This window comes from Triticum aestivum, chromosome 2D, assembly GCF_018294505.1.
Source record: "Triticum aestivum cultivar Chinese Spring chromosome 2D, IWGSC CS RefSeq v2.1, whole genome shotgun sequence".
Lineage (NCBI taxonomy): Eukaryota > Viridiplantae > Streptophyta > Magnoliopsida > Poales > Poaceae > Triticum > Triticum aestivum.
Window position 1 is genome coordinate 194512571 of NC_057799.1, and position 13902 is coordinate 194526472.

A 13902-nucleotide genomic window follows, 5' to 3' on the forward strand; every position below is an offset into this window, starting at 1 on the left:
AATGGTCGGGTCCCAGTTGCGAGTCGTGGGCTGACTTGCAACTGGGACAAAAAATGGTCGGGTCCCAGTTGCGAGTCAAGGGCGGACTTGCAGCTGGGACAAAAAATGGTCGAGTCCCAGTTGCGAGTCGAGGGCGGACTTGCAACTGGGACAAAAAATGATCCAGTCCCAATTGCGAGTCGAGGGTGGACTTGCAACTAGGACAAAAAATGGTCGGGTCCCAGTTGCGACTCAAGGGTGGACTTGCAACTGAGATGAAATATGATCGGGTCCTAGTTGCGAGTCGAGGGTGAACTTGCAATTGGGACAAAAAAAGTTAGACCCCAGTTATGAGTCGAGGGATGACAAAAGCAGAACCGAACAGGCTTAGGCCAACAATAGGATACACAATATAACAAGCAACAACAAGCGAGGCGGAAGGTAGAGTGCTTACACGAAAATTACGATAACTAAATCAAGCGGCGGATTTAAAGAATACTTATAAAATTTTAAAAATCATGGATTTCAAAAGACCATAAAAAGGAAAAACAAAAAAACAAAAGTAATAAAAACTAATGAAAAACAAAAAAAATCTTATAGCAAAGTTTTATCCTATGGAATATTCAAAAAAAAGTTTTATCCTATGGTGATGCACAAAAAATTAGTCAGTACATCACGTTGTAAAAAAAGTGCATTTATATTGTACAACTATAACATTGCCCCTTCTAATTTTTTTGATATGGCTAATTACATCATTGCTGGAAAAAGGCTACAGTGAGACAAACTTCTTTCTCTTCTTACTAAAAAAAACATCCATCGATCTCGGGATGAGGGCACTGCTTAAAACAGTTTAGCAGAGCTTTCCACCACAACACACAAAATATCATTTGCTAAAAAAAACATCAGCTTGATCACGTATCGGAAGCAAGTCTGGTTAGAACCGCCAGCAATTGGCAACTCAGTCTCTTTGAATTCCAGTACAAAAGCCCAACAACCAAACCGCAGCCCGTGACTTGGCACGTGGCCCAAAAAAACAAAACAGGAACAGCCCACCCACTCGCGTGGACGTGGACAGAGGCTGCGGCGTACGACAACAGGATGCGAACGAGCGTGCGAAGGAGACAATCACGTTGCGCGAACTTTAAAGACAAACAAAGATCAACATTTCTAGATTTAGATGTGAGATACTCCAGCGGAGTTTTATAAGAAATGCTGGTTTATTATTAAAGGAGATTTGTTGCCTTTGTTCCATGATCTGTTTGCTGTGCAGCTTCATCTTTTTCAGCTAAATTTTGGAACGATCACCCTTCTTCCTAAGAAAGCAGAGGCAGTGAGAATTGAGCAATTCAGGCCAATCTGTCTTCTTAATGTTAGCTTCAAAATTTTCACCAAGGTCGGGACCAATAGGCTCTCACAGATCGCGCATGCCGTTGTGCAGCCTACCCAAACGGCCTTCATGCCGGACAGGAACATTCTTGAGGGTGTTGTGGTCCTACATGAAACACTCCATGAAATCCACACGAAAAAGCTGGATGGGGTTGTTTTCAAAGTGGATTTCGAAAAAGCGTATGACAAAGTCAAATGGCCTTTCCTTCAACAGGCTTTACGCATGAAGGGTTTTGATGAGGCCTGGCGACGCCAGGTAGAATCCTTTACGCAAAAAGGTAGTGTTGGAATTAAAGTTAATGAGGATATAGGTCATTATTTTCAGACACACAAAGGCCTGAGACAAGGAGATCCAATGTCCCCTATATTGTTCAACATTGTAGTTGATATGTTGGCCATTCTCATAGGTAGGGCAAAGAACGCCGGTCAGGTAGGTGGCTTGGTGCCTAACCTAGTTGATGGGGGTGTGTCCATTTTGCAATACGCTGATGATACAATCATCTTCATGGAGCATGACTTGGCAAAAGCGAGAAACATGAAGCTAGTGTTGTGTTTATTTGAACAATTGTCCGGTTTAAAGATTAACTTTCATAAAAGCGAGTTGTTCTGCTTTGGTCGAGCCAAGGAGGAACAAGAGGCTTATAGGCAATTGTTTGGTTGTGAATTAGGGGCTTTACCTTTCACTTACCTAGGTATACCCATTCATCATCGTAAGCTCACGAACAGAGAATAGAAATGTATCGAAGATCGGTTCGAAAAGAAACTTAGTTGTTGGAAGGGCAAACTTCTGTCTTATGGAGGCCGGTTGATTCTTATTAATTCGGTGCTCACAAGTTTGCCGATGTTCCTACTATCTTTCTTTGAGGTTCCAGTTGGGTTAGGAAACGGCTGGACTTTTATCGGTCAAGATTTTTTTGGCAGAGTGATGATCTAAAAAGAAAGTATAGACTCGCCAAGTGGGATATTATTTGTCGTCCCAAGGATCAGGGGGGGTTGGGTATTGAGAATCTTGAGGTAAAGAACAGATGCCTGCTTAGTAAGTGGCTATATAAGTTATCAGATGGGACTGATGCGACTTGGGCACAGATACTTCGTAACAAGTATTTGCAATCCAAAACTTTGTCACAGGTGACAATGCGACCAACTGATTCGTCATTTTGGAAGGGGCTTATGAGAGTTAAGACAGCCTTCTTTAATAGAACAAAGTTTATAGTCGGCGATGGTAATGATACTCGCTTCTGGGAGGACACCTGGCTTGGTGAGACTCCGTTGGCGTTACAGTACCCAACTCTGTATCGTATTGTGCATCGCCGTGATGCGCTTGTGGCAACGATTATGCAGGCCACACCCCTTAATATTCAGTTTAGGAGGGTGCTTGTTGGTAATAGATGGGAAGCTTGGCTTCATCTGGTGCGTAGACTGATGGAGGTTCAGCTACAACGTCAGCCCGATCAGTTGTGTTGGAAGCTTACTAGGTCTGGACATTTTACCGTTAAATCGATGTACATCGATGTTATTAACTCGAGTGTCATTCCTAACTCCAAACATGTTTGGAAAGTTAAAGTTCCTTTGAAAATCAAAGTGTTTATGTGGTTTGTCCATAATCAGGTCATTCTAACAAAGGACAACTTGGTTAAGCGCAATTGGACAGGATCTACTAGGTGTAGTTTCTGTGATCGGGATGAAACCATTAAGCATCTATTCTTTGAGTGCCCGTTGGCAAAAAATTTGTGGCGCTCAGTGCAAATTGCTTTTAACATTACTCCTCCGAGTTCGGTCGGGTCATTATTTGGAACGTGGCTGGATGGGATAGAGTCCGGTACAGCTAGACACATTCGTGTAGGAGTTTGTGCGTTGTTATGGGCAATTTGGAACTGCAGAAATGATTTGGCTTTTAATAGAGTAACTACTATTCATTTTTTGCAGGTTGTATTCCGAGCTACGGCGTTGATCCGTATGTGGTCCCTACTCACTCCGACGTAGGCCAGGGAGCGTTTGGTTACTGGATCTGTCCGGTGGGAGATGGTAGCGCGGGATATATTCAACCGGTTTGGATGGCGGTCATGTAATAGGATTGGCAATTAGTTTCCATACCTATTTTTCTGCCAGCCGGTTGTGGCTTTATGGCCTTTTTTTGTATTTTCGTGACGAGGTCTATGTGAGCTCGACGTAGTTTTCTTTTACGACTTTTCGACGTTGTGGAACCTATTTTATTTATCTAAGTGACCGTATGCATCCACCTGATGCAGAGGCCGGGGAATCACCCCTTTTCCAAAAAAAAAGATGTGAGATACTCCCTCTGTCCCATAATATAAGAACGTTTTTGATACTACACTAGTGTAAAAACGTTCTTATATTATGGGATATTATGGGAAGGAGGGAGTAGTATATTACATCTAGATGTGAAATAGCAAACCTGTTAAAAGAATATAAATATTAGTTGTGCGTATCAGACATGAACCAACGTTTGGTCTGGTGGCTATCCGTACCGCGCACAGAAACAGGTCCCGGGTTTGCTAGCGCTAGGATTTTCCATTTTATTTGAGTGGCTTGTTACATAAATAAATAAATCCAAGGGTGTTTGTGAAAAATATTCAGTGCGGCACAGCCTTCGATTAACATTTTTTTTATTTGCAGCGCTTCTACACAGATAAAAGTTACAAGAGTGTTTTCTGAAAAAACAATGCTCGCCCAACACACAACCCCTACCACCACTGACAGCGGGCCCTGCTACGTCGGCACGCCACACATGCATGGGATATGGCCAGATACGGTAGAGAGTACCGTATATGATATGAACGCATGCACACGTTTTATGACCAGAAACACATATTTACAAGTTTATACATCAAATTGATTATCGCGTGCAAGTTTTATGACTCCTGGCGTATTTACTTCTTAAAAAAGGAAAAAAAAAAGACCAACCGTCTCTGCACCAAAGTCTAAAATAAACCTTGAACTTATAGATGAAAGCTAAACTGAACCGTGAACTCCCAATCCCTGAAATCAGCATACCAAACTCTCTGATCCCGGTCTAATTTAAACCTTGAGAGCCTTCCCAAACAAGGATTGGCTGAATCCCGGTACTACTAACTGCGGACATGACTGGGCAGGCCCAACAAGCGCCAAACGTGTTTTTTCTCTTTTTCGTTCTTTTTTTAGCCTGTGTTTTTTTTTCATAATATGTGACGTAAAAATACAGAAAAATAGACAACTGCTGATTCCGGACGCGACTGGGCTGGTCAACCACATGGGAAGTGAGTTTATTTTTTCTTTTTCATAAGGTGCGACATAATAAAAATACAAAGAAAATATAGAATTCGGAATCGAACCTGCGACCTAATGTTGCTGATCTCCTCGAGCAAGCCAATAGAACAAATAGTTGTTAGTGCTTTAATGAGACGCCCGAAATCTTTTAGCGCACACCGCAAAGTCGAGATTTAAAAAAATTAAGGGCAAACAAATATGGAAAACTAATCAATTTGTGAAATCTCTGAAATAATTAAAGCGCGACTACTGTTTGAAAATTCTGAATACTTTTTAATAAACGAACAACTTCGCGGCGGGTTTTGTTTTATTTCGTAAAACACCCAAAGTAAAAATACAAAAACTGAGGAAAAGGACTCAAACCTTGCGACCTACCGCTCCTGACTTCCTCCCACTAGCCACTAAAATCATTAGCCGTTGCTGCTATGATGTGAGCCCCGAAAGATTAAACCACATAGAGCAGCACCGAGATTTGACTCATTTTTTGAAGGGCACACAAATATTGAAAACGTGCAGAACAATTTTTCCAATATCCTTTTTTAAGTGCGAACACCTTTTGAAAATTCCGAATAATGTTTTAAGAAACGAACATCTTTCAAAAAGACAAATCAATTTTGAGAAAAGTGAAGACTGTTTGAAACATATTTTTTTAAAACATCAGAACAGATTTTCAAGCCTGTTTTCTTAAATAAACAATGTATGAATATAATTTTATAAAAAATTTATTGTCATTAAGAAAATGTAATGCATGTATTTGGCAAAATGTCACGGTCTCAAATTAACAAAATGGAATTTCTTGAATTATTTGCGTTAAAAAAGTACAATCGGTATTTCAAAATTGTTCATATTTTTTGAACAAAAAATGAACACGTTTTGAAATCTGGACAAATTTTTAAAGTCCAAACACTTTTTGAATTTTTTAAAAAATGGGAGCAACTTTTGAAACCGGAACAAATGTGTGAGAAAAATGCTGAATAATTTAAAAAAATGAATAATGCTTTGAGAACAGAATCAATTTGAAAAGCGAACACTTTTAAAAAATGTTGAAAACAGCCAACACTTTAAAAAAAATTGAAAACATGTATTTAGAACTCTTTTACATAATGTATTTGAAAAATGTTGGAAGTTTACCACAAAAATGTATATGCGTCTTAAAAATGTACTTTGTGTACTGTGAAAAATTACAGATGTGTACAAAGAAACAGAAATAATCAATAAAGACGGGAGTACAGCGAGCGCGCGAGTGGCTGCTTTAATGGGCCGGCCCGATTTGATTTGCCACGTAAGCGAATACCAGTGAAACAGTCTTAAGGTTCAAAATAGATCGGAATCGAAGAGTTTGGTGTGCTGATTTCAGGGATTGAAAGTTTAGGGTTTAATTTAGCTTTCCTCTACGAGTTCAAGGTTTATTTTAAACTTTTTCCGGCAGCAAACATGGCATCAGCCCGTTGTCTTCCGCAGACCGAACCAAACCTGGGGCCATGCCAAACACCACCGCGTCACGGCACGCAAAAACGTTGCGAAAAGACGAACCCAATTCCTCTCGGTCACACGTCTGACGCTGCTCTAGGTGTATCGCCTGACCCCATGATGAGCGCCAAGCTCGGCGCGGCGACGCCGTCCGTGCTCCTCACGCCCTCCCCTCGGCCCCACGGCCTCCGCCCCTCCCCCACCGCCGCGTCATGCCTCCCCGACACCGCCACCGGCCCGCCTCTAAGCGCGGGACCGGACCAAGAGCACTCTGGCGCGCCCGGGCAAGAGGAGGCGGCGGTCTCCTCCCCCTCCCAGCCGCGCTCGCGAGCGAGCTCGCAGCTGAGCCGCTGGTCCCGCGCGCGCGCTCTCCGGTCCGGCCGGAGGCTGGAGCTGCCGGCCATACGGGCGAGCGCGGCGCTCGAGGTGCCGACCAAGTCGCCGCCGCCCACCGAGCAGGAGGCCACAGCGACGGAGGACGACGACGATGGCGACGAGGCGGTTGGGGTCGGAAGCGAGGCAGCGGGGAACTCGATCTACATGGTGTCGGACGGGACGGGTTCGACGTTGGAGCACTCGGTGAATGCCGTGCTCGGGCAATTCGAGCACTGCCTCGTCGACCGCCGCTGTGCCACAAGCACCCACCTCTTCTCTGGGGTAAGAGATCCATCATTTTCGCTGCCATCTATTACCTCAATTCGTGACATTCGATTTTGATCCCCGCGCTCCAGTCCAGTGTGATGCCTGGTTTCCACGAAATGCTTTTGTGCTTTGCTACACACTATAAATTCGGATTCCTACCTTCCAGTATAACGAGGGTAAGCGTGAGAATTTGTACCAGCAAATTTGTGTGATACGTAGTCACTTCGCGATGACAACTCGACAGACAAAATAATACTAACTTAAAGATGCCCGAAATAAATAGAGTTCAAATTTAGAGATGAAATCTAACATTTTATGGAAATACCAGGGCAACCCTGCAACTTTGCTTTGTGATTAATTTCATAATTTGTGCACCGACATTATCTCTTTTCAGACTGATTACTGTAATACCTGTAGCTTGTATTCCCCTATGCAATGTCAGAGAGGTTTAATTGGGGATACTTTGGTTCATCCTTACATTTAAGGTTTGCCTCTGAATTTCAGTGCTGGGGGATTAATTGGGCTAACATGACACTATCATGTATTCGAGAATGAAAGCTACAATATCAGTTTTACTCTGCAAGAGTTGGTATTGCCCATGAAATACTCTAATACTAAGAAGAAAAAAAGTCGCATATGTTCCAATGGATAAAAAATCCCTCACAGAAACTTCGGATGAATTACGCAATAGATCTTTTTAACATATTTTATTTCAGAAATAAAAACGGACCATGCAGTTGAATAAGGCTGAATGTTATGTGTAAATTGAGAACTGTACAGTTGCTTCATGCATATCTATATGTTCTATTTGTGCAAATTGATATTCGCCGCTCTTTACGCCAGGTAGATGGGATGTTCTGACATTGACATGGTCAAAATATTGCCAATTGGCCATACTATTTTGTTTTACGTGTTTGCTTGGATTGGATCATTTTATTGAACAAAATCAGTCAGTTGATTGTAGTCTTAGTTCAGAAACTGTTATTTGACACTATTCACCCAAGCTTAGCACAAGCATGGGCTAAGAAAAAGTTAACTGCACATCACTTGTCGGAAGTAATCAGCATCTCTTACACATTGCTTCTAATTTTCTTTAGATTGATGACATGGACAACCTTATTGAGATAGTCAGGCAAGCAGCAAAAGAAGGAGCATTGCTTCTATATACCCTTGCCGATCCTTCAATGGCTGAGGCAACTAAGAAGGCTTGTGATTTATGGGGTGTTCCATGCACCGATGTTCTTCGTCCTACTATTGACGCCATAGCTTCTCATATTGGTGTTGCTCCATCTGGAATTTCACGAAGCTCTGCTAGCCGAAAGGGTCAACTTTCTGAGGATTACTTCCAACGAATCGAAGCAATTGATTTCACCATCAAACAAGATGATGGTGCTCAGCCACAGAACCTTGCCCGTGCACACATTGTGCTTGTTGGTGTTTCACGTACCGGGAAGACACCATTGTCAATTTATCTTGCACAAAAAGGGTACAAAGTGGCAAACGTCCCAATTGTGATGGGTATTGATCTTCCAAAGGCCCTATTTGAGATCGACCAGGATAAGATCTTTGGGTTGACGATAAACCCCGTGGTTCTTCAGGCAATCAGAAAGACAAGAGCAAATACTCTAGGATTTCATGGGCAGAAGAGCAATTATGCTGAAATGGAGCACGTGAGGCAGGAGCTCGACCATGCAAATCAAATTTTTGTTCGGCACCCAACATGGCCAGTGATCCGTAAGATCAGTTTCATCGTCTTTTATGGAGAGCTAATTTGTTTTCTCTCATGTTATAACAATATATTTTTCGTGCAGAGGTCACTGGAAAAGCTGTAGAGGAAACAGCTGCTGTCATTGTTAGAATATACCATGACAGGAAACAGAAGTGCTCCATGCCACGCATATCAAAACGGTACTAGCACCATGTTCTATCTATTCTACTGCGCCTTGTAAAGTATGTGTGCTTTGATAAGCGCCATGTCAACAGTACCTTAGCCGACCCTGTTATTATTAGCTCTTACCATCTTGCTTTGTGTGACCACTGACCACCTTCTAGGTGGCTTCTGTATCTAAAAGATAACGAGTTCACAGTATAGCGCAGCAGGAAATAAATGTATAATTCGTTCTCTAGTTTTTCGTTCCTTAAATTATTTTCAGTTATTGAACTATTTTTAGTTTGTTAAGTAAATTGTAGGTTGAACTGAGATTGTTAGAAAAATGAAAGTCAGAGTAATACATTTCTTGCATAGAACTAGGATTCTCCGTCGGTATAAAATGGTTAATTGTGGACCATAATGTCCTTTATCCTCCTGAAAAAGCTCTGCGTAGACAGGGTGCATGGGACATCACAACAATTTGTCCTCCTAAGCTTGACCACTAGGATCATTTGTGCAAGGATGTGTTCACTCTTAGATTTGATAGGGAGACCATCTAAAAACAATTTCAGTAACAACATCATGCACTAGCACTACTTTCACTCTTTTCTTGTGATCTTTCTTTCCTTTGGTTATTTATTTATTTATTTATTTCATTATGAGGTTTGTTCAAATTTGACAACCCTTGTTTCTTGGAAGTATGCTGCCTTCTACTTTGTGGTTGCCTTTTGAACTACACATCTTATCTTGTGGATTTATGTTTGAATGTAGACAATACATATCTGGTCAGATGTGCTTCAACCAAAATGTAGCTTCTCTACCAGACCAGGGCCACCTTGAACCAGACCTGTGGTAACAGAAGTCTGGTTGAGCTGATCAGGAGTCTGGCTATTTGGTAGCCGCAGCAGCTTAAGGGCTGACTAAAAGACTAATCAGATAATCATTGTTTGGTACTCCCTCCGTAAACTAATATAAGAGCGTTTAGATCACTACTTTAGTAATCTAAACACTCTTATATTAGTTTTCAGAGGGAGTACTTGATATTCTGTTTCTTTTTTATACAAAGTGAAGATAAATTTGGAAGGCGCTACTTTCAATCGACGAATAGTCCTTACATAATCCTTGTTTTAAACGAGACCAGCCAGTACTAGTCCTTGGCGGCATATTTTGATAGGAGGAGCAATCACGAGCACACCGCGCAGAGTCCGGGACTCGAACACAGGTGGGCTGCGAGTGCACACACACACTGCTAGCCAACGAGTGACACTCGGTTCTCACATAATCATTGTTTTTGTTCTTGTTATCTTGTTTCTGTTTGGTACTACAAAGTTAAATTGAATTTTTAAGACAGTCTCTTACGTCAATAAATTGCCTCTTGCTCTCTTTGTATCGTGCAAAATGGTTTCAAGCTCATGGCAGCTGTAGCTGCCGTCCAACTACATGTTTTTTTTCTGAAATATCCTGGATATGCGCCAAGATGTTTTCATAGCATCACGACTATGATGCTTAGCTTAGGTCCTGAATTTGTATGTGTTGAAATGAATATCTCAAGGAATATGCTTTGTGTTCTTGCAGGGTAGCTCCAATTCGAGTCTATGATTCCCTGTCAGAGATGGTCAACACTCCTGTTGAGCCTGAAAAAGTATTGGCTATGGACGTATGAACGTGTTCTGCAGCAGCGAGGCAAAATCAGGAAATCAGAAACTATAGAGCCTAGTAGCCTACTATTCGGTACTTGTTGTGTGTCCCAACTCCGCGGTTAGACTAGAGTCATTGTGCATAGAAGGTAAGAGGGGCCATGTTAAAACTGCTCTTCTTTTAAATAATCATAGCCTGTGCTGTCATGTGTTGGTTGTTCATTGGTTTAGTTTTCCTTTCAAGTCAAGCACTCATGTCATGTACAACCTCTTCTAGAAATGACCCAGGCAAAGACAATTATTCCAAAAACATCAGTGTATATTTGTGTATGCTTATGTTTGCAGTATGTGTAAGGGAGAAAACCCTATCATCGGCGCACAAAAGCGACTGGTATTCTTTTGTGCAATGAGAACAGAAAAAAAGGGGGGCAATAACAGAAGAAACCAGAATAGAAAGGGAGGACTGCCATCACAAACTTCTCCATCAGGACCTCAACAGGCCTAATCTCTTCTCTGCCGTCTGCTATGTATTCTGCGGTGGCTTCTCATATCACCACACGATTTTCACCCGAATTCTGGTAAATATCAGTCCCCGTCACAATCTCTACAGACCACACGTTGAAAACCCTGTGCTGTGATGAACACGCGAAAATCTCTTTGCGCTATGAGGCTGGTGTTTCACCGTGCATCGCTGTCGGCTCCCGTGCCGCTCCCGGCGCTGTCCATCTTGCTCATGGAAAGGGTGAAGTAGAGCAGAATCAACGTCCCCACGCTGGACCTGCATAAACAAGGAGGAGGAAAAATCAGTTGGAGTTGAGATATTATCACTGGAGAGGACCTGCTGACCAATGAAACGGTACTCCTGACATCTTTTTGTTTTTTATCACTGCTCTGCCCTGGGTGCAAACACCACCACAAGTGGATGAATTAAAACCAAATCAGAAACAAATACTACTAAATTAGGCTACTCCAGATCAACACAACCTTTTCTCCCCTTCTCCTACGGCTGCTGGGGCGAACACTCTCTTCTAGGATCTGGATGCCTCCGTTCCGGCTAGTAGTTTGGTTTGGATTTTTTAGTCTCTGCATGAGCAGCGCTTCTTCCTCAAATTTATTTTTCGGGCTCGATCCTCCTCAAGTTTGTCCGTCTGGACAGTGTAGATATCTCTAGTCTCCTTTGGGCGTCGAGGTTGGAATTTCTGTGTGTGATGGCAAGATTTGGTGTGAGGTACTTCAAATCTATTAAAGGGTTCAACAGTGATGATCGCGGCTCCAGGGCATTGATTATTTGGGACACATGCATAGAAACTTCCCGGTTGTCATCAACAAGGACAAGCCGGCTTTGTAGGGAAGCGGCGAGAGCAATGCCTCCATGGCTTGTTCTGGCGGTTGTAGTAGTCGGACGATGGTTTTAGACATTTCAGACGATGGTTTTAGACATTTCGAAATGTCTAAAACGACTTATAAAAGTGAACAGAGAAAGTAGTAGTGTACTAAACTGGCTGGTTGTTGGTCGATCACAGTGGCAAAGGCGAAGGTGCCAACCAGTTGTGCAACGGGGACTTGGCAACGAGAAACCACGGCCGTTCTTGCGCAGGATTTCCGCACGCACGCCACGCACGCAGGAGGTGCACCATCACCGGTCGTGACGGACCCGTCCTAGACGCTGCAAATTATTGCCGATAATGACCCCACGATCGGCTCCCTTCCTCAAGCTAGAGGAGAGCCGTCCCGCTCCCGTCAGAGCGATTAGTTGCATTTGCTATTGCTAGGTCCGGTTGACGTGCCTGTCGCCACAAGACGCCAACAGGATTCGCTTTGCGTACTACGACTGCCAGTGAACTTGCAAGGTACACTCACTAAATGCTTAACAGCTCCGCCTAATGATGGTTCGTGGTGTCCATGAATGGCAATGAAGCACGGCGGGTTTTGGAGGCAAAAAGTCGCCAGCGGCGACGACAAATGAGAGCGTACTGTCACTGATCCATGACCCAAGTCGCCTAACATGTCCAGGGAATAGGTTTCATTTCACCAAGTGAAACGTGTGCGTGCTACAGAGGAGAGGAGCCTGCAACACTGCCTAGTTCTAGTTGACACTTTTGAGTTTTGACACTCTGCGGCCGGCTGGTTCAGTGATTGGATCTAAGCAACACGAAAAAATAAATAAACCAACGAAAGGGGAAGGGGAAGGGGAAGGGGAAGAAGATTCTTACAGCGTGGCGAAGAGGAAGACGACCCTTCGGGGATCCAGCCACGGCGCCGGACGCCGCCCCAGTCGCCTGGACTTCCCTCCCGGCGTCCCGGCGCCCCCCGGCGTGTTCACCAGCCGGTGCCCGTTCAGCATCTCCTCGGCGGCCGCCACGTGGACCAAGAGCGGGGAGAGCGGCGGCCTCTCGCCCGTCCCTACCCCGCCTCCTGCACACAAACGGATCAAACCCAACGTCAGTCCCGTTCGTCGTCAGAACTCCAAAGTGTGTAGTGCAGTTAACGTCAGTGTCACTGGCCAGGAACTGGACATTAGTCACTTAAGCTACAAGGTAGCAATTGAGTCGTAATCTCGTGAAATACAAGGAGAAGAAAAAACAGAATTTTGGTCCTAATTGCGAAGGCAGATTATCGACTGGGCAGGCTAACCTGTGGTGCCAGTGGCGGCGTCGCCGTCGGCCTGCTTCCTTTCTGACCCCTTCCGCGAGAGCGACCTCACCACCCTCTGTTCCGTTCACAGCACAATTAGAGATAGGGATAGTATCAAACTCTAGGAGGACGATGGCCTAAAGAAATCTGGACGCGCATATCGCCGTCGTCCGCCGGCCAGCGTCCAACAGACTTACAGGTGTCCTCGGGGTCGAGGCCGGCGGCGCTGCCGGCGTCGTTTCCGGGCCGTCGCCGGCGAGCGACGAGAGGGCGGCCACGTCGAGGGCGATGAACCCACCGGTCCCGGCGGCGTGGCCGGCGTCCGAGCTCGACTGTGCAAGAACCTAAAAAGGAACAGAAGTGTTATTGTCCGGCAAGAACCTATCTACCGGCGATGAAACCGAAGTTCTTCAATCAAATCAAACAAAGAGATATTCATCACAGCCTAAAAAGGGCAAGCGACTTCATGCGCCGTCGCCGTGGAAGATCCAAATCGCTTCCACTTGGCCGGGGCAAGCAAGAACACCGTGCGGCGACTAGAGCCGATTGACGGGCAGAAGATTGGACGGGAAGAGACTTACGGGATGGTTGGAGGCGGCGTCCCCCATGCCTTGGTGACGTTCGGCCTGCACGCAGACGCAGCTGCCTCCCGAAGGAGTATGTCTTCTCTTTTGTTGTCTCTGAGTGAGTTATGGTAGCCCCTCGGGAAGGCGGAGACTTGAATGGCGGAATACTACAAAAACGAGGAACCGGAGGGAAAGGACCGTCACTTTGCTCTTTTTGTTGAGGGCCAAAGATTAGATTCTCTCTCTGCCCGCGAGCATGGGGAGAAGATGATGTTCACAGTACAGCTTCGCCTCTCTTATATATACTGCTGGATTATTTGTGGGCACCCACGGACGGAATTGTTTAGAAATTACACTAGTATATATAAAATTTAGAATCGATTTTATAAAAGTGTAATTTTAGTATAGTGAAAATTTTAACCTATTTGTTTCTCTTATTAATTACGGCAAC

At 44.2% G+C, this 13902-nt stretch overlaps 2 protein-coding genes across 2 annotated transcripts; one reads left to right on the top strand and one right to left on the bottom strand.

The window, feature by feature from the left end:
* The first annotated feature begins 6148 nt into the window (after window positions 1-6148).
* On the top strand, window positions 6149-10566 carry LOC123052525 (probable pyruvate, phosphate dikinase regulatory protein, chloroplastic). The gene is made up of 4 exons (XM_044475734.1): window positions 6149-6759; window positions 7842-8478; window positions 8556-8652; window positions 10190-10566. The coding sequence occupies exons 1-4, from the start codon at window positions 6220-6222 to the stop codon at window positions 10275-10277; spliced, it is 1362 nt and encodes a 453-aa protein (XP_044331669.1). The 5' UTR covers window positions 6149-6219; the 3' UTR covers window positions 10278-10566.
* A 162-nt stretch (window positions 10567-10728) lies between these two features.
* Window positions 10729-13730, bottom strand: LOC123052526 (uncharacterized). Its single transcript, XM_044475735.1, has 5 exons — window positions 13467-13730; window positions 13083-13229; window positions 12886-12961; window positions 12465-12666; window positions 10729-11029 (listed from the first exon to the last, which is right to left on the bottom strand). The coding sequence occupies exons 1-5, from the start codon at window positions 13491-13493 to the stop codon at window positions 10930-10932; spliced, it is 552 nt and encodes a 183-aa protein (XP_044331670.1). The 5' UTR covers window positions 13494-13730; the 3' UTR covers window positions 10729-10929.
* Between the last annotated feature and the right edge of the window lie 172 nt (window positions 13731-13902).

Bases quoted from the DNA above. Each gene is read 5' to 3' on its own strand.
- LOC123052525 (XM_044475734.1), top strand. From the start codon at position 6,220: ATGATGAGCGCCAAGCTCGGCGCGGCGACGCCGTCCGTGCTCCTCACG. The intron at 8,479-8,555 runs GTAAGATCAGTT...TTTTTCGTGCAG, and splicing joins CCCAACATGGCCAGTGATCC to AGGTCACTGGAAAAGCTGTA. The intron at 8,653-10,189 runs GTACTAGCACCA...GTGTTCTTGCAG, and splicing joins ATGCCACGCATATCAAAACG to GGTAGCTCCAATTCGAGTCT.
- LOC123052526 (XM_044475735.1), bottom strand. From the start codon at position 13,493: ATGGGGGACGCCGCCTCCAACCATCCC. The intron at 12,667-12,885 runs GTTAGCCTGCCC...GTTTGTGTGCAG, and splicing joins CGCCGCCACTGGCACCACAG to GAGGCGGGGTAGGGACGGGC. The intron at 11,030-12,464 runs GTAAGAATCTTC...TTGTTTATGCAG, and splicing joins GTCTTCCTCTTCGCCACGCT to GTCCAGCGTGGGGACGTTGA.